The sequence below is a fragment of the Lactuca sativa genome, chromosome 8 (genome assembly GCF_002870075.4).
Source record: "Lactuca sativa cultivar Salinas chromosome 8, Lsat_Salinas_v11, whole genome shotgun sequence".
Lineage (NCBI taxonomy): Eukaryota > Viridiplantae > Streptophyta > Magnoliopsida > Asterales > Asteraceae > Lactuca > Lactuca sativa.
In genome coordinates this window covers 112725932-112745750 of record NC_056630.2, presented here as the reverse complement: position 1 = coordinate 112745750, position 19819 = coordinate 112725932, and the positions used below count along the sequence as shown (strand labels likewise).

Genomic DNA, 19819 nt, shown 5'->3' with positions numbered 1-19819 from the left:
AAAAGAAATTTTGATAAATTAAAACGGAAAATGAAAGATCCCAAAAATAAGAGATAGAGAGAAGAAAGTACACGAAGAAGCAATACTTGGGCATCCAAGTGATACATACATTATATCAATCAAAAAATCCAAAATTGGTCGGCGTCAAGTTCAACATTTTGGAAGATCGGCCGGCGGAGGTGGCAGCTTCTGATTTGGATGCTTTCCGTCGTTAACCACCCATGCCATCCTCAATCCCCACGTCAAGTGAATCTCGATATGACAATGCATGAACCACACTCCTGTTACACACAAAGATCGTCGTTAAATCTATTATTTCGGATGTATATATTTTTGTATCAACTTGCCGATAAATTAGTGTTGGAATTCACCTGGGTTATCGGCTCGAAACCGGACTGCCACCCATCCACCGGAGGGCACGCCGACGGTGTTTCTTTCAACGGGATCAACGAGGTTGAAAGTGGATGGGTCTGTAGTCGAGTTGAAGTTCCCGGAGCCTTGGCCGACGACGAAGAAGTTGAATCCGTGAAGATGTAGAGGATGATTTTCTCCTCCGAGAGTGCTGGTTCCTTGCATCACTAGCTCCACAGTGGTGTTGAATGGCAGAACCACCACTTTGGTGCCGTTAACCACCATGGTGTTATTCGGTGGGGTGCCCGTATAATTGAATTGACTGAGAGGAGTGGTAGGGAAATCTGTTGTGTAAACCCCTTTTGATTGTCGGAAGAAATGGGCCTGAAGAAATGCGGTCGTCGGCATCACGAAGGATATGTTGTTTATGCTGGCTGCAAATTTTGTGCCGTTGGGTCCTTGACATGTTTGGTTTGCCGGGCATGGGTTGGTTCCCAGGCCGAGGGCAAAGAAAAACCGCCGTTGAATCGTCTGCGGAACAGTCACCGGAAACCTGGAGCTACCCAAACTACGCAGGCTGTTTGTCCAATTGGCAACATACGCGGTAGCGTTGATTGGCGGGAATTGTGGAAGAGGAAGAGATTGAATGGAAGAGTCGCCGTGGGTAATTTGACTACCTCCATATTCAAGAACTCCGATGACGGTGGTGTTGTCAAACGTCCCAGAGGCTGCCGTTGAATACGGTCTAGCAGCCATCAAGAATTTATCGTTGGAATTATGGCTTTTGGTTTTTAAAAGAACATCAGTAGTTTGCCCAGGTGCGATGAATATTGTATCTGTTTTAAATGGTTTCACGTAACTTGCATCTGTGACAACGACTGTAAATGTATGATTTGCAATTTTGAAGAAAAGCTCGTCGTTGAGTGCAGCATTGATCAATCGAAGAAGATATGTCTTGTTGGGCTTCACTTTAAGCCTATACATTTCTATATAAGCAATATACAAATTGTGAGTTCACTCGTCAGTCTTCATTTTTTGAAAACGATATGTGTTACACACTACTTTTAAATATTTCACATTAAATAGAAACTTTTGGCCTAGTATAAGAGACCTTTTGATGAGCAATTTATTGTTGGACCCGGGAATCCGTTAATAGTATAAGCGTCTGAACTATTTGGACCAGCTCCGGTCTGAATCGCCTGACTGACCACAGCTTCTGGATCAACCTTCCACCATTCTCCTATTATATGAAGACAACATCAAAACATCGGTAATTTTGAATGGATATAATATATTGCAAAAGCAAAAGACTTTGTGTAAGTAATTTACCAAATATGATCGGGACTTCCATGTATGGTTTGACAAACGGGTACGATTCATTATGTTTAGGGAGAATGATGATCGGGCCATATAAGGTAGCCCTAATCCATGAAACATGGGCATGATACCATAATGTTCCAATTTGGCCCGTAATGGTAAAGTTGTAAACGTATGATCGACCCGTTTGAATCGGGCATTGGGTGATGTATGCCGGCCCATCAGCCCATCCACTTTGAAGTTGCCGAACTCCATGCCTACCCGAAACACAGACAAAATTAAGGCAACTCCAATAATAAACAAATTGGAAACAATATATACAAGAATGCATATATACCAATGTATTGTGATATTGTTTGGAACATGATTGACCACTTTTATGACCACACGATCCCCTTCCCTAGCAATAATCCGAGGCCCCGGGAATTTCCCGTTCACAGTTATTACACTCTTTGTCTCGCACAATCGAGTAATATTTCGCATTTGTATCTAAAATAAAATAAAAAAGTGTGTTGTACATGTATGTTATATGCATCAAATCAAACATAGAATGTTATAAAAGTTGCTAACATTAAACGTATAGTGCCTAGTAATGCTATTGCCACCAGTTTTTGCTGCTATTACTCCAGGATACATGTAAAGAATGCATATAATAAAGAGCAAGAAACTCAAGAAAGATGAAGGATGAAAAGGCACCCCCATGACTTCTGTTTTTTGCTGGGAAATGAAAATATGACAGAAAAGACTGAGAGAGGGTTTTTATAGGCATAGAAATTAAAAGTGTGGGTAGTTTAGGTACAAGCTTCTACTGCACATCATTTTTCCAAAAAAGCACTTGTTCACCTACTGTATGGTGGTTGAAGAATGTGGAGTGTTGTCGAGGTCAAATTTAGGTACTTTTGACTAGCTTGTCTTATGTTGTCATCTCCAAATATATGTCCCAATGTTTGGCTGATAGCCCTTCTTAGGAACTCCTACATTATCTTAAATGAACCCGCAGGAGTGTAAGCGTAGTGTGTGCATGTGTTAGACCTTGACACATGTCTCATTATGTTCCGTTTTTTCTAACAACACTCAAAAAGATATATTTAATTATGTATAAAAGTCTAAGATTATTACAAAATATCATCAGTACTTTTTTCATATACTTAAGACATTTTGAGCCGTTAAAAAGAAAATAAATAAATAAAAATTACTCTTTGTAGTTTGTACGAATGTATTATGGTTAGTCCAACGTTGTTGGATCATTGCTAGCCTGCCCACTCCTTTTTGTAATATGTATATGTATTTTGATCCCATTATTGAAAATACACTCTAATATGGTACCGTATATAATATCATTTTATCTTTTTTCTCGATTCTTGACCGCCATTGTTGCCATTGACAACCTCCTCTTGTCCCTTACTGTCGTCGCCACTTGAGATCAACCTTCATCACATTTCACTACAAGAATTGACCTTTATACCGACGACTTTTAGAAACCCTATACAAACGACAAGTCGTCGGAAAAACATATACTGACGACAAGTCGTCAACAAGTGGAAAAAGTCGTCGGGATTGGTACCCACTATACTGACAACATGTCGTCTACTCAACGTCCGTTGGAACTTATATTCGGAAAAAAAAATTATTACTCATTTGTACCGACGACAAGACGCCGACATAGGTCAACTCTATATCAACGGCATGTCGTCGGGATAAGGACATGTTGACTCTATAATAGGGATGATATGTCATCGACACAAGTTTGTAACTGTTTTTACAATTTGAGCTATAGCGACGACATGTCGTTGGTATAGGTCAAAACCATTTTTACAATTTAGACCTATAGGGTGCGTTTAGTTGGCAGGAAATGAAAGGAATTTTAGGGAAAAGGATTCTAATTCCCTCAAATTCATGCGTTTTGTTGGACTTAATGGAGGGAAAAGGATTCCTAAATGAAATAAACTTTCCACCATATGGTGGAAAGTGAATTCATTCCAAAGTTGGATGGAAAACATTTCTTCTCATCAAGGAAAGTGGCAGATTACAAAAATATCATTTGTACTTATCAAAAAAACCCACCACTACCACCACCACCACCATCACTATCATTGACCACCACCACCGCCACTACCGCCGCCGCCACCACCGCCACCGCCATGACCACCACCGTCGCCGCCACCACCACCCACCATCACCGTCGCTGCCACCACTACCATTGCCACCGCCACTACCACCACTACCTCCGACGCCACCATCACTGCCAGGACCACCACCGCCAGGACCACCACCCACCGCCACTACCTCTGACGCCACCACCACCCACTACCACCATCGCCGCCATCGCCGCCGACCACCAGTACCACCGCCATGATCACCACCATCGCTGACACCACCACCCACTAGCACTGTCGCCGCCAGCACCCACCGCCATTACCTCCGAAGCCACCACCACTACCATCATCGTCGTTACCACCATCGCCGCCACCACCGACCGCCACTGCCACTGCCACCATCACCATCACCGTCGTCGTTGTCGCCACCAGCTGCCACTGCCACCATCACCACCACTTTCGTCACCACAATCAATGCCACCACCATCGTCGTCGCCACCCACCACTGTCGCCGCTACCACCGCCACTGCCCTCACCACTACTGCCACCACCGCCAAAATTTTACCGTTTTTATATTTTTCATAATGTATCTTACCATATAATTTAGAAAACAATGTAAAATTAAGCAAAACATGCAAAAAGGGTAATTATGTTATTTTACATGAATTCCGTTTCCATTTCCTACGAACCAAACAGAATCTGGAATTAATTCCAATTCCATTTCCTGCCAACCAAACAGCATATGGAATTGGATTCAAATTCCTGACAGATTCCTTTTCCAATTCCAATTCCAATTTCTTCAGCAACATTCTGCGAACCAAACAGCACCATAGTTTTCGATATAGCATGCATTTTTTTTTCTTTTTAATATTTTTCATAGATTCTGTAATTATCAAACCTGTTTTTAAAACAAATCCAAGCAATAAGCAACATAATTCCATCACTAAATAAACATAACAAACACATATAGTTCAAATTCAAGACTTAAAGTCTAAATATATACCACAATGATATACAACACAAAAATAAAAGTCTTCAACAAAAATGGTTCAAATGACAAAAATGATCAATCATCATCACCTTCTCCCGTGTCTCTTCGGTTTCATCAGTCTTGTAGGTTTGTTCGGGGTATTTCCTGAAAACATATTGGGATTAAATTGAAATTGTGACATTGGTGGTGATTGAGGGTTATGAATTACAACCGCCAATAAGTCATTATTCCTTCTTTTCTTTTTCTTTTTTTGCATTTTTTTAAGTATCGTTGCATTTGTTAGGTTAATGCAATAATTTAGGAATCATGTAACATTCTAAAATTTATGACCGAGTTTTTAAATTAATAAAGTAAATAAATGAAAAATAATTTCTATAGTTAAATCATCAAGAGATAATCATATCATTAGTTGATATGAAGTTGAGAAGTTTAGAACTGAAAGTAATAACATTATAAAGGTTAAAGGGCCAAAAGTATCAAAAAAGTATCAAACTAGCAAAGTTAGTTGACCAAAGGGTTGACTTAGTTAGTGGAAAGGACTACACAAGTTAAATAATGGATGAAGAAGTGTTTACTATGCCAAAACTTAAGTTAAAATCAATAGGGATAATGACTTTAAAAGATAATATATTTTTCGATTTGTACACATTTAGTCACTGAGTTATTTTTTTCGTCCAAATTTACCCCTTCAATTTGTTAAACTGTATGCATTTAGTTTTTATGACTGGTTACTCCAGGTTAGCCGGTAAAAATGAGTTAATAGGGTAATATATTTCTTATTTTGTACATATTTAGTCCTTAATATGTTTGTACACATTTAGTCCTTAATATTTTTTTAATTCAAAATTCAGTACTTATGAATGATTTCTTTAGGTTTTTCTCACAAGGGACAATCGTTGATGAGGTGTTTAGGGCTGTTGATGCTTATGTCCATCGCGATCTCGACTGTTTGGTTGTGTAGGTCTTGTGGTTAGGTTTAGGTCTTATTTTCTGAACGTCGTAACTTTTTCATATGATATCAGATTTTAACGGTCTTCATATCCACGTGTTCGTTTTTTTAGTCTACTACAACTTTCGTTAATATTACTCCCGTTAAAATGTAATATATTTTTACATATAATTTTATAAAAAAACATCTATACATGCATTCATAAAAACCGTATGAATATAAAGATCGTTAAAATCTGAGATCGTATGAAGAAGTTATGGCGTTCAGAACACATTACCTAAGCAACCAAGTAGTCAAGGTCGCGATGGATATAAACATCAAAAGCCCCAAACACCTCATTAATGATTGTCCCATGTAAGATGTTGTAAAAAAAACCTAAATAAATCATTCATAAGTACTGAATAAGTACAAAAACAAAAATGACCTATATTGAAAAAATATATATTAAGGACTAAATGTATACAAAAATATTAAGGACTAAATATATACAAAAATATTAAGGACTAAATCTATATAAAGTGAGAAATATATTACCCTATTAAGTCATTTTTACCGGATAACCTGGAGTAGCCGGTCATAAGAACTGAATGTGTATAGTTTAACAAGTTGAAAGGGTAAACATGAAAAACTCAGTGACCAAATGTGTACAAATCAAAAATTATATTACTCTTTTTAAGTCATTATCCCAAATCATAAATATCAAAGATTGGTAGGTTTTAGCCAAAACAAGGAAACTTGAAGGACCAAATATGGCAATCTAAAAATAAGAATGCATCCTTTCCATTTAAGACAAATATGAATGATGGAAGGAGAAGAAAGGAAGTGAAATGGCGATTCAAGCTCAAGAGAAACCCTAGAAGTCGATGTCAAGTCTTCTTGGTTCATTTGGTGCAAGTTGTGAAGAAATCAAGTGGTTCAAGGTATATTTTCTTCCTCTCTTAATGTAGAATTCGAGTTTCATCTATGGATTCGGAGTTATGTATGATTTTCATCTCATTTGAGGATTAGCATTTGGTTTTATAACCTCCATTGAGTTGTTTTGATGTTTTCAATCTCAATCCAATCATCCCATTGATGGACTAGAGGATTTGGGTGAAAACCCTCATGAACCCTAGAAATCCAAATTGGGGATTTCTTGTTTATATTAAAATTAGGATTGGATTCTATGAAGTAGATGATATTTGATTTAACCTAATCCAATTGGAATGTTAAAATTCATTCATGATGGGAGAATCATGTTTAAGATTGAATGGTAATGGAATTGGGGACAATATGATAAAAATAATGGAATCCATTATAGTCGAGCAAATGATGAGTAAAGGAAGTTCATAATCATGAATGGATACTCTTTAATGATTTAAATTCAAAACATAATGTGTTGATTGATTCCTAGATTGATAAATGGAGTTATTAGCTATAAAGGAAAAATGGGAAAGTTGGAATGGAATTGGACATTCCATAACTACAATAAGGAATTAACATGAGGTTTGTGTAATGTTAAGTGCCTAAAAACACTCAATGATGCATTAGATGATTTGGGAAAAAGTCTTATGGGTTGAAGGTTGTTATTGAGCAATATGAGCTCTTAACCCTTTCAATTGAGTGATTATAAGCATTTAGAGTGTAATAATGGGATTGAAGATTCCATTGTAAAGTTAAACACTTGCTATGGAGTTGGTTATTGTTCAATAAGTGAGTAACAAGTTTTGGGAATTTTGGAATGTGCAATTGGAAGTTAGACTAGTTAAACTTTCAATTGAACTTAAGGATCATTGTATCCTTATTGGTTTCAGTGAACACCTAATGGATTAAGTAAAGTGTGTTTGGATGATAAAACACAGCCTAATCATGCGTCGGAACCTAAATAAACGGTACAAAGTGATTTGTAAAAGGGTCTTCCATAACTATGCAAAGTAGGGTGTTATTTTGAGAAACATCAAGTTTTGTGTGTGTGAAGACATAAAAACACGACCTGTGGATATTTCATGTCTTAATATCTATGACCGTGGAAAGGCTCTATTAGAGAGTTACTTGTTTTTTTTCATAACTTTTGCATACAGACTCGGATTTACGCGTAGTTTTGGCCTACGTTCATAATTTTTCATGAGGAATAGTTTGAGGCAATAAAATTTAGTAATGGAACCCTTGAGGGGTATGTTGGTCATTTTATTAACTTTTGCGTACTTCTTACATAGGTGGTTTGAGAGTGTTTCTCTAAGGAAAGGAACTAGAAGAGGACTAGCTAATCTATGTGTGATTGAGGTGAGTACGTGTTGATATTTTTACCACTTTAAGGTACATGACAAAATGATTGAGGAGAGTGTTTGGATATAAAAAAGTATTGGGTCCCATTAAGGCATGCAAAGGAGTAAAGTTGCAAACTTTACATGTTAAGACTTTGTTTAGAATCAGATTTGAGAAGTGGACTTAGCGGTTTAACCATTTAAGCACTTAATAAGGAGAATGGGTTGCTGAAGAGTACATTAGGCATACCCAGCTTGTACGCAGCGCATACTGGTCAAGAGTGGCATACACTAGGTGTAGATTGAGTACATAGGGTGTACTCAGTTGTTTGACTTCCGTTGACTTTTGTTGACTTTCACGTATTGGGCAACATTTTGGACTTTTAGGGTTTGGGCCTTGTTGGCCAACAACCTTTTGATATTGGGGCATTTTAAGATTTTGGGCCTTCTTGGATTAGGCCCATGATGGGTTGTATGGCCCAATTAGGAAGTTGGGTGTTATTGGGCTTTTTGGGGCTATTGGATCGGGCCTCGAATTTTGGGCCAAGTGAGGAGAGGGTAAAATGGACTTTTACCTTGAGGGTGGGACATCCGACCAGGATTTTAGTTATGGGTTGTGGATCAATTATTAATTGGATATTATTTGATGGTTTTAGCACGGGGATTTTCCGAATCAGCAGACAAAGATTTTATCTGAGAGATTCAGCGGCTTGAGGCGAGTGTCCTTACTATGCTTAACGGGTTGAAGGCACCAATGTTGGCTCTAGTTGTTATGATTAGGATGCTAGTTGTCTGTGTGACTCTTGCATGTGTTATGTATTTATAGAGGCCCAATGCCAGGCGGCGCCTGATGACTATATTATATGCTAGGCGGGGTCCGATGCCAAGTGGGACCTGATGAATGTGATTTGGCGGGGCCCACCCCATATTACTGATAGATCTGTTATGAACGGGGCTCGATGCTAGGCGGGGCCCATTATATGTTTGATATGTATGGTACGTGGTACTTTGGGAAACTCACTAAGATTCGTACTTATAGTTTTTAGTTTATGTTTTTAGTACTTCCGGATCCAAGGGGAAGAGCTTGAGGTGACCGCATTGTGCACACAAAATTGTTCCGCATTTTACTATACTCTGATGTAATTAGATGTTTTGATCATACCTGATTCTATTATGGTTTTATGAACATGTTTTAAATGATGGTTTTATTATAATTAAAAAAGAAAATTTTGACCTTAATTTTTAGGATGTTAAAATCTATCATTCTCTTCAGATTTCTGAGTTGTTGCAGGTATAAAGTTCACATCTTGAAATTTGTTCTTCTTCTTTCAACTTTGACCCCATTTTAGATGATTTTTGTCCCTTCCATGAATGCTCTTGGAGATTAAGGAACTCCAGGGCTTGTTGTGACTCACAAATGGTTCGTAGGTTTCTGAGATTGAGAAAAGAGTCGTGTTTTGAAGCTATTTTGGTTCCATGAGCAAGTTAGGTTCATATTAAGGACTTGAAAGACTTAGGGTTAAGAACTTGTGTTATGGTGAGGTGTTGATGGATAAAGTTGGAAACTTTATCTATTAAGTCGCTGAGAAGGATTAGATCTGAAGTTTTGAGCTATGATCTGTAATGATTAAGCTCTTAATAAAGAGTTAAGAAAACTGCCAGTTACCACGACATGGCCAAGGAGTGACCACGACATAATGAGGTTCTAATTCACAACTGTTTGGTCTTTGTATTCCCACAACATAGCTAAAGAGGGCCCACGAAGTGGATTTGTCTTTGACATGGTTGACTGTTGACTTTATGGATCTTCGACCATTGACTTTTGATCAGTTTGGCCTTGGGTCAAACTTGGAGGATTTGGATTGTTAACTAAGGATTTATCTCTTTTGGTGCTAGTCGGCTTGCAAGAGTGAGCAATCCAAGGTGTGAGAGCATTTATATGCTTCTTTGGTTCTACAATTCAAGTGAGCTTCTCCCTATGGTACATATCCCATTGCATATCCTTTGCATTGTATGATAGAGGTACTGTTAGAGTACAAGTATGCTAGTTGTCTAGGATAAGTTCTTGTTATGCGTTGTTGATAAGAACATTTGGTGCTTTGGTATGCTAGACTAGTAGAGTCTTGCATGTTGATCGTATGATATTGTTAAGGGTTATGTTGGTACGGTAATCAGAGAAAGCCATTTATCAGGATTATGTATGAATGACCAGTGAAGAACTTAATTAAGAAGTGGTCAATGGAAGGCTAACTAGGGAAGGCTTATTTTCAAGGGTATGCAGTATGCTAGTATATGTTGTGTGTTTACGATGCATGATTATGTGGTAGTGATAGTTTAGGTTCTAATGCCTTATTGCAATGTTCTTGTCTGATTGTTCTCTCTCGGGTGGATCATCTCTTCGACTATCTATCTGAACCCTGAATACTATGACTTTATGGATTCTATGGAAGACCATGGTATGCAGGCCGATGTTGGATCGGTCAGTGATTGTATTTATCGATGATATTCTGGTGTATTCGAGATCTAGAGAGCAGCATGAGGAGCATTTGAGAGAGGTCCTTGGGGTATTGAGATCGGAGAAGCTTTATGCAAAGTTCTCCAAATGTGATTTCTGGTTGCGGGAGGTCCAGTTCCTAGGACATCTCATTAACCAGGAAGGGATTCTGGTCGATCCGGCCAAAGTCGAGGCGGTAATGAGCTGGGAGGTGCCGAAGTCACCATCGGAGATCAGGAGCTTCCTTGGGTTGGCAGGGTATTATCGGAGATTCATCAAGGATTTCTCCAAGATCGCAGTGCCGCTCACCAGGTTGACCCGGAAGGGTGTTGCATTTTCATGGGGTCCCGAGCAGCAGACCTCCTTTGAGACACTTCGCCAAAGGTTGTGCGAAGCCCCGGTATTAGCTCTCCCGGAAGGGATGGAGGGTTTTGTAGTATATTGTGATGCATCGATTTTGGGGCTGGGTGCGGTGTTGATGCAGAGGGGTCATGTGATAGCTTATGCGTCGAGGCAGCTGAAGCCTCATGAGACGAGATATCCCACGCATGATTTAGAGTTGGGGGCAGTAGTGTTCGCTCTCAAGATTTGGCGTCACTACTTGTATGGGGTTCGATGTACGATATACACGGACCATAAGAGCTTGAAGTATTTGATGGATCAGCCCAACCTAAATATGCGTCAGAGGAGGTGGTTGGATGTGGTCAAGGATTATGATTGTGAGATCCTGTACCACCCAGGCAAGGCTAATGTGGTAGCCGATGCGTTGAGCCGCAGGGCGGAGGGCACTCCACTGCGAGATGTATGTTTGAGATTGACCGTGATAGCTCCAGTATTGGATGCTATTCGTGGGGCACAGGCCGAGGCTGTGCGACCGGAGATGCAGAAGAGAGAGCAGGTCGTTGGTTTGGTTTCAGAGTTCGTTACGGATGGACGAGGGCTTATGACGTTTCAGGGTCGGATTTGGGTACCGTTTGTGGGTGGTACGCGTATTACTTTGATGGAAGAGGCTCATCGGTCGAAATTTTTGATCCATCCGGGGGCTACGAAGATGTATTTGGATTTGAGGAAAGAGTATTGGTGGCCCTGTATGAAGAGGGACGTCGCATGGTTCGTTGAGAGGTGCTTGACCTGCCGCAGGGTTAAGGCCGAGCACCAGAGACCGCATGGCAAGTTGCAGCCCTTGGAGGTTCCCGAATGGAAGTGGGAACAGATCACTATGGATTTCATCACCAAATTGCCGAGGACTGCCAGAGGAGTTGATGCAATTTGGGTGATTGTGGATAGGTTGACGAAGAGTGCTCACTTCCTTGCCATCAGTGAGAGTTCTTCAGCAGAGAAGTTGGCGGAGTTATATGTGAGAGAAGTGGTATCTCGGCATGGGGTGCCGATCTTGATTGTTTCAGACCGTGATGTGCGCTTCACTTCCAGATTCTGGAAGAAATTTCATGAGGAGCTGGGTACTAAATTGCATTTTAGTACCGCATATCATCCCCAGACAGACGGCCAGAGCGAGCGGACGATTCAGACGCTTGAGGACATGCTTCGAGCATGTGTGTTAGATTTCGGGGGTAGCTGGGATGCGTATTTACCCTTGGCAGAGTTTTCCTACAACAACAGCCATCATTCAAGCATTGGTATGCCACCCTTTGAGTTGTTGTATGGTAGGAGGTGTCGGACCCCCATTTGTTGGGGAGAGGTTGGGCAGAGAGTGATGGGCAGTACAAAGATCGTGCTTCAGACGACAGAGCAGATTCAGCAGGTCAGAGAGAGGTTATTGACCGCCCAGAGCCGACAGAAGAGTTATGCAGACAGACGCCGGTCCGAGCTTGAGTTTCAGGTCGGCGACTTCGTTCTCCTGAAGGTCTCTCCTTGGAAAGGAGTGATTCGATTCAGGAAGAGGGGCAAGTTGGGGCCCCGGTATATTGGGCCATTTCGTGTGATTGCAAGGGTAGGCCGGGTAGCCTATCGTTTGGAGTTGCCAGCAGAGTTGGGGCAGATCCACGACACTTTTCACGTGTCGCAATTGAGAAAGTGTATAGCCGATGAGTCGGCAGTGGTTCCATTAGAGGATATTCAGGTGGATGCGAGTCTGAATTATGCTGAGAGGCCTGTGGCCATCAGGGATTGGAAGATCAAGGTTCTGAGGAACAAGGAGGTACCTCTGGTGTTGGTTCAGTGGCAACACCGGAAGGGATCGGAGATGACCTGGGAGCCGGAGCGCGAGACGCGGGAGCAGCATCCGGAGCTATTTTCAGAGCGAGACTTCGAGGGCGAAGTCTAGTTCTAGTGGGGGAGAATTGTAACAGCCCGGAATTCCAGGTATCTTTATTGTTTTGATTATTTTGTGTTTTGAGAGGGGACTCGGCGAGTTGGAGCTCAGACTCGCCGAGTAGGGTCGGGATTCGTCTGGACTCGGCGAGTCCAGGATATGGACTCGGCGAGTCTGCGCTGTTTAATGAAACCCTAATTTCTCGGGTTTGGGACCTATTTAAAGGGCCTTATGGCCGTCATTTGTGCTCACCAGTCCCTTGAGTGAAACCCTAATCGAGTGTGAGCGTTTGGAGCATAGAAGGAGGCTATTATTGATCTTGGAGGTGTCATTTTGCAAGGAAAGAGGAAATCAGCTAAGGGGAAAGCAAGAGGAGCCATCTTCTGAGGATTTGGAGTCCAGAGCATCTCTATTGGGGTAATCTTTTGAGCTATTCTCTTCTATGTTGGTGTTTACATTGATTTAGGGTTTATTGAATCCTTTTGTGGCTAGATCTTGTGCTCCCTTGGACCCCTAAGAGATTTAGACCATAGATCTGGACCCCTAAAGGTCCAGAGTGTCCCTTTGCCCAAGCTTTTTGGGAATCAATGGAAGTTTTGGGTTGGAACCCTTATGCTTTAGATCAAAATGTTCATTATAAGCCATGGGGTGTGTTATGAACACCAAGATAGGGACTTTACGTGGTGAATCAGTCTTGAAAGGCTAGATCTATGAATTGATGGAACAGATCTGACCTTAGAAGCGAGTTTGAGTAATTGCATGGCATGGACTCGCCGAGTCCGATGAGCAGACTCGACGAGTAGCTTGAAGATTGCCTTGGATCGGCCAGTGAGTGATCCAGTCGAGTCACGGGTTGACTCAGTGAGTCGGGACGAGTTAGAGAGGGTCGACAGGTGGACTGAGTCGAGCTGGGACTCGCCGAGTTGTTCTTGAGACTCGGCGAGTTGAGTCGGGGTGGCCCCGCGACTCTCCCAGGTGGAACTCGTCGAGTCAGGGGAAGCACTCGACGAGTAAGAAGGGAATCCTAGGGAGTTGACGAATACGTCTAGACTCGCCGAGTTGTCCTTGTGCACTCGCCGAGTCCGGTCAAGTTGACCGTTGACCGTTGACCAGAGTTGACCTATGTTTGACTTCTTAGGGATAGTCAAACTTAGAAGATAAAAGTATTAATAAAAGATGTATGATGTTATAGGGAGATTGTAGCTTGGCGGGTCGAGCACGAGTGACTTCGGGATTTGCTAGCTTTCGATATTCACGAGGTGAGTCTTCTCACTATACTGTACCCGGAAGGGTTTGACTGTGTGACCGGAAGGTCGGATATGATATGAGATATATGTGCTATATGTGATAAGTTAATTGTTATACGTGCTATGTATGTTATGTGGGCCGAAAGGCATTATGTTAAGGTCCGGAAGGCGTTGTGATGTGGACCGTAAGGTTGGTGTGGGTAGGACCGGAAGGTTTACCCAGCAGGGACGGAAGTCCCCTGAGACACATGGACCGGAAGGTCAGGGCCTGGAAAGGCGTATGTGCGTAAGTTGTATTTTGGGGAACTCACTAAGCAATTATGCTTACAGTTGTTGTGTATGTGTTTCAGGTACTAGCGAGGACCGTGGGAAGGCGCCGGCGTGATCTGTATACACTGATAGATGTTTTGTGATCTTGGGATTCATATGATTTGTATTCTGTTATGACACATGGAATGTTTATGCCTTGTTTTGAATGAAAACACTTTATTTTGAAATGAAAAATTTGTTTGAAAATTTACGTTGTTACAAGTTAGTTGTAGTACCTGCTGTCATTTCTCTTCTAGTTGTTGTAACTGTGTGACTAACTGAGAGGGGAGTCTTCTCACTAGAATGTAAGACACTATGTGTCGTTATGTGCTTGTTGTCTTCGTGACTCTTACCGGCATGTTTGTATGATATATATATATATATATATATATATATATATATATATATATATATATATATATATATGTATGTATGTATGTTTAATTAAAATAGACCTATTAGTTGAAATAGACTTGTTGTGTTGAAACAAACCAGTTGGCTGAAACAGACTACTGTGTTGAAAATGACTTGTTGCTTTTATATATGGTTATATTGTTGGCTTAGGTGTCTAAGCCCATAACTATAACTGGTATGTACTTGACCTGAGAGTAGCATGGTCCATTTCGGGTTGCACATGACCAGGACAATTTCAGGATGGATATTTGAGTAAGCGGTTATTTATGATTTATTAATATATTATAATTTCTAATATATCAATATCAAATAATATTATTTAATTAGTATTGATCAAGAATGAATTTGGAATTAATTTGGTGATCAAAAGAGACTAACTAAATTAATGGGGACTGATTATGTAAAACAATGATATATATATATATATATATATATATATATATATATATATATATATATATATATATATATATATATATATATATGGTTTAGGCTATTGATCAATGATGGGCTAAGCTTATGTAAGTTTCCATGAAGAGTTAGCCCACATGGAATATGGATCATAACCTAAAGAGTATGGATTAGGGTTTACCCATAACTCTTGGATTCCTACATATATATGCATAACCCCATGGCTAAAATCGGTTACAACAAGTGTTCTTGGAGTTCATAACTGATTTGTATGCCTAGTAATCTCTCTCAAGTCATCTAATTGTTCAAGGGTGTGTTGTGAACCGTTTGAGGCATCACACTTAGGGTGCTAAGTTCTTAAAGGCCAAAACTACAAGCTACAGCAAAGAGGTTATTCTATAACTCACTTATATGTTGATTATGTCATTTGTATGCTAGTTGTAGGCTTTATGCTTTGGAAACAATATTGCATGTATAATTAGAGAAAACATAGATCCAAACATTTAGGTGGTATATGCCCCATAGGATGTTGTAGTATACAAAACCCAACAATAGTATTAGAGCCTAGGATTGTTTTCTATTATATTTGATGCATAGCTTAATTTTCGAAGTTGAAATGATCGATTTTCTAGCCTCTGACTGATGAACTCGCCGAATCCACTGGCTAACTCGACGAGTCCACTCAGTATAAGGTCAACTCGGTGATTCATGTTCATTGCACTCGACGAGTTGATGTTTCTGATGGCAGATTTTCGGGTTTTTTGGCATGTTTTGGATTCGGATCATTACCACAAAATGTTTTAGTTCATAAAATTTGATTTTGTTGATATGATAATATTAGATCATGCTTATCCAATTAAACGATAATTGTCAAAAATTCAAGATTTGTATTTGTTTTAGGCTAGTTTCGTGCAAATGTTGATATGAATTATCTTGACTTATGAGTTTAACTTGAACATAGATAAATTATCTGATTATTTTGTTAATTGAAATATTTGATCTTAAATGTCTTTAAAGTCCTCCATAACTTGTCCCCAAGTTATGGAACATGAAAAGGTTTTTCATAAAAACCACATTAAACTCATAAGTTATGGAAATCAAAGGTTTTTCAAGAGTTCCAAAACTTGCCCTCAAATTTTGGTGTTTGAAAAGTCTTTAATTAAGAAAATCTTGTAATTAAAAGGTGTAACTCTTGGGTTCATAAATTAAAGAATTAATTAAATAGATTTTAATTTTGATTTTTTATATTTAGAACCTTAAAGTATTTGGGTATTTCAAATTGCACCTTATGGACTTTATTAAATGTATTAAAGTGTTTAATTAAAAGAGAATTAATAATTTCATAATGACATGGTTTAAGTTTAATTAAATTAAGAGTATAGTTTAATTAATAGATTAAACCACTTAGTATTTTAAAAGTTTAAAATACACCCTTATACTATTATAATATTCAAAGTTTAATATATTATATCTATAAGTGAAAAGTTGGTCTTACCGTTAGTAGGCCTCATTCACGAAGCCGGTCTATAAGGGGGTATAAGGTTACTGCCTATAAAATGGTGGTTTAATGGGTGTCCACTCTCACCCACCACTTCCTTGACAGGTGGAGGGTCGTTATCCGAACGGGTAGGATAGGACATTAATTATCATTAATAGTATAATGAAAATACCAAGTAACTAAACACTTATAAATTCCCAATCTTAGTTACTTAGGAAAATGTGAATTTGGTGCTAACCCATGAAATTGCACTTTGCACCTTGTTAAGTCGTTAGTGGAGTGCGTGTTGTTAACCGACACACTAATTTGGGACTGACAGTGTGTGGCAAAAGGTAGCTTGATGTTAATCATAGATCAATAGAGCGTGTGTGGTTAACCGACACATTGATTAGATGATCTATAACATTAAGTGTACCAAGCTAATTTGCATGGTTATTCACACATTGTTTGTGATCCTCGGAATCACACTCACAAACTTGAAGGGCACAATCGAGATTTAAATATGTCATTGAAAAGTCAATGAATCTCAAATGATCTAGGAGTTTCAATTCATTTAAAACTTAATAATGAATTTTGTTTTTCATGTTGGAAATTGGTAAATTGTTATTTACCTACCTTTAAATATTTTGCAATTGGATTACGGCATCCCTCTTCCGAATTGTAAAATATTGTGTTGGGTCCTAGCCTTAATATTTCATTTTGGGTGTTATATTAAGGACTTAAATCAACTTAACTTGAATTTCTCCCTGTAGATGTCTAGTTTTGACAACTATGGTCTTCCCGAATATTTTAGAAAAAGCTTTCTTCGTGAAGATGATGTTCCCCGAAATCATACTTCACTTCCTTCACCTGCTCCAATAATTCTCCTTAACCCACATGTTTGAAGACTTGAAAAGTTCAAGGTCACTCAAGACTTATTCGCAAGCAAACATGAAGATGGAAAGTATGTATGCGCTCACGTCTTGGACATGACGTTGCATATTGACAGGCTGAGAATGTTGGATGTCGTGTTCCCAAGGAAGTTGGTTGTTGACTTGGTTCCTCATTCACTTCCCAAGCCATATAGTGAGTTTGTTAAAGACTACTATGTGACAGATCACGGCATGACCCTTATCGATCTTACCTATTTGCTAATTGCTGCTGAATCATAAATGATTTGGGGCACTGGTAAAGCAAATTTGAATTGAAGATCAATTTCCCAAGCTTCCATGGACATTGATAATGGAAACATTGGAAGTCCAGAAAAGATTTCTCTTTCCAAGGGAAAGGGAAAGGCTAAGTCTGAGATTGTCTCATGTGCCGATGCGAAAGAAACCATTTGTTTCTACTGCCATTTAGAGGGACATTGGAAGCGAAGTTGCCCTGACTACCTGATAGATCTAAGAGATGGTAACATCAAAATGTTTGACCTTACTTCATTTAAGTCCACTGTCGAACTCTTTTAAGTTCCTATTTGGATATTCTTATTACATGATGTAATGTAATTACATTTTGATGTTTTGTAGAATTGAAGAAAATAAAGGAAGCTTAAAGGAAGAGTAAGATGATTCTGATCGCGAAGAAATGGATTTCGATCGCATGGCTTGATGATCAGAATTTTGAGCTGCTGCTTAAGAGTTATGATAGATTGCTTAGGAATAGATAACAACATAGATTTCATTTGTATTTGCACTGTAAGGACAAGTTTTCCGCACTTTTATAAACAAAGAAAAATTTTGAATTTTATCTTATTTTAAATTTCCATACAATGGCATTTGTGAAAATTGTTTCTTATTTGTTTCCACTGATAACAATATTGGAAATTGGATTTGATTCTTTCGTTTGTGGTAATGTTATAATTTACCAAATAAGGAAAGATTCTCATCGCCCAAATTTCAGTTGGATAGAAACTTGGAATCATGCAACTTGTATTGTGTGATGAATGAGAACCTTCATCTTTGGGAGATTAAGACTAATTCCTTGTTCATATGTATATGTGAGTCAAGTGAAGGACTAGGGGATCAGGTACACTTGGTTGTGCGCTGGTCAGGTCCACCACAAAGAACGATAAGACTATTCGTTATGATTTACTAAAGTTTAGTAAATATGGTTATGCTTACAAGATTAAGTGTAATTCTGAACCTTTGGAAAAGTTTCAATGTATAGTAGAACGAATAAGAAGAATCAAATTAGGCAGAAATATAATGTTTCTCCAATCTGAAAAGAAGGGAGAGTACTTGAGTATCGTGTTTTATGATTATCTTAGTGATTATAAATCCATATCACAATTAATCCTCTAAGGACATCTTAGTGCATTTGTATGGCTAAGAAGAGGAATCGTGAATTATTTAAATGGTTAAATCAAGACGATAAATCATACTTCATTCCAAAATCAAGTCTTAGAGTCACACTGCAAGATTGTGTTGGAATAGTGTCTAAGGCTGCAACTATATTAGGCAAGTATTTGACCCGGTTGTGCATGGTCCTTTTGGGTTGCCTTCACCATAGCAACTTGATAGGATGATTTATTATGAGAGAAGAAATATTATTAATATACTATGAGAATAATATAAAGAGTAATAATATTATTATTTGTTTAATATAAGTCATAAATTAATTAAGAATTAATTTGGTGACTTAAAGAGATTAATTGAATAAAGGGGCATAAACTGTCAATTGTATGATAGTTGTACTTTGGGCTGTAAATCCCTTATGGATAATGGTGGACGGTTTTAAGGACTTTGGATAGGCCTTGAAAATCGTCCAAAGGCTTATCATGAAGGGGATTGGATTGCTTAGGGCCTAAGTTATCCAATTAGGGTTTAAGGGTGAAACCCTAGGAGCCTTACAAATATAAATAGACCCTAGGGGTCAAGGGAAATCGGCACTTGTGCTTTAGAAAGAAACCCTGGCCGATTTCTCATCCTTCTCCTCTCTCTCAAATCATCCTCTTGCTAGTTGGTGTTTGTAAGCCATTAGAGGAGTGAAAATTATGACTCTAAAGCTCCAAGGACAAGAAGATCTAGCAAGTGATTCAAGGTAAACTTCTAATTCTGATTTCATATTGTTATTATAGTCTATTAGCCATTAGAAGTCTTGGATTGAATGCATGTTTAATTAGAGAAACCTAGATCCAAGCATTAGGGTTTGCATGTGCACATAGGAATGTTCATATGGCCAAAACCCATCAGTGGTATCAGAGACTGGATTGGTTTCTATTGAATTGATGCATTGGTTGCTTCTTTGAT

At 39.0% G+C, this 19819-nt stretch overlaps 1 protein-coding gene across 1 annotated transcript; it reads right to left on the bottom strand.

Annotated features, from left to right (window-relative positions):
* Nucleotides 1-2377, bottom strand: LOC111880313 (laccase-2). Its single transcript, XM_042897834.2, has 6 exons — nucleotides 2239-2377; nucleotides 2006-2157; nucleotides 1681-1925; nucleotides 1463-1591; nucleotides 372-1337; nucleotides 1-281 (listed from the first exon to the last, which is right to left on the bottom strand). Exons 1-6 carry the CDS (start codon nucleotides 2368-2370, stop codon nucleotides 151-153), a joined length of 1755 nt encoding a protein of 584 aa, XP_042753768.1. The 5' UTR covers nucleotides 2371-2377; the 3' UTR covers nucleotides 1-150.
* Nucleotides 2378-19819: the final 17442 nt, after the last annotated feature.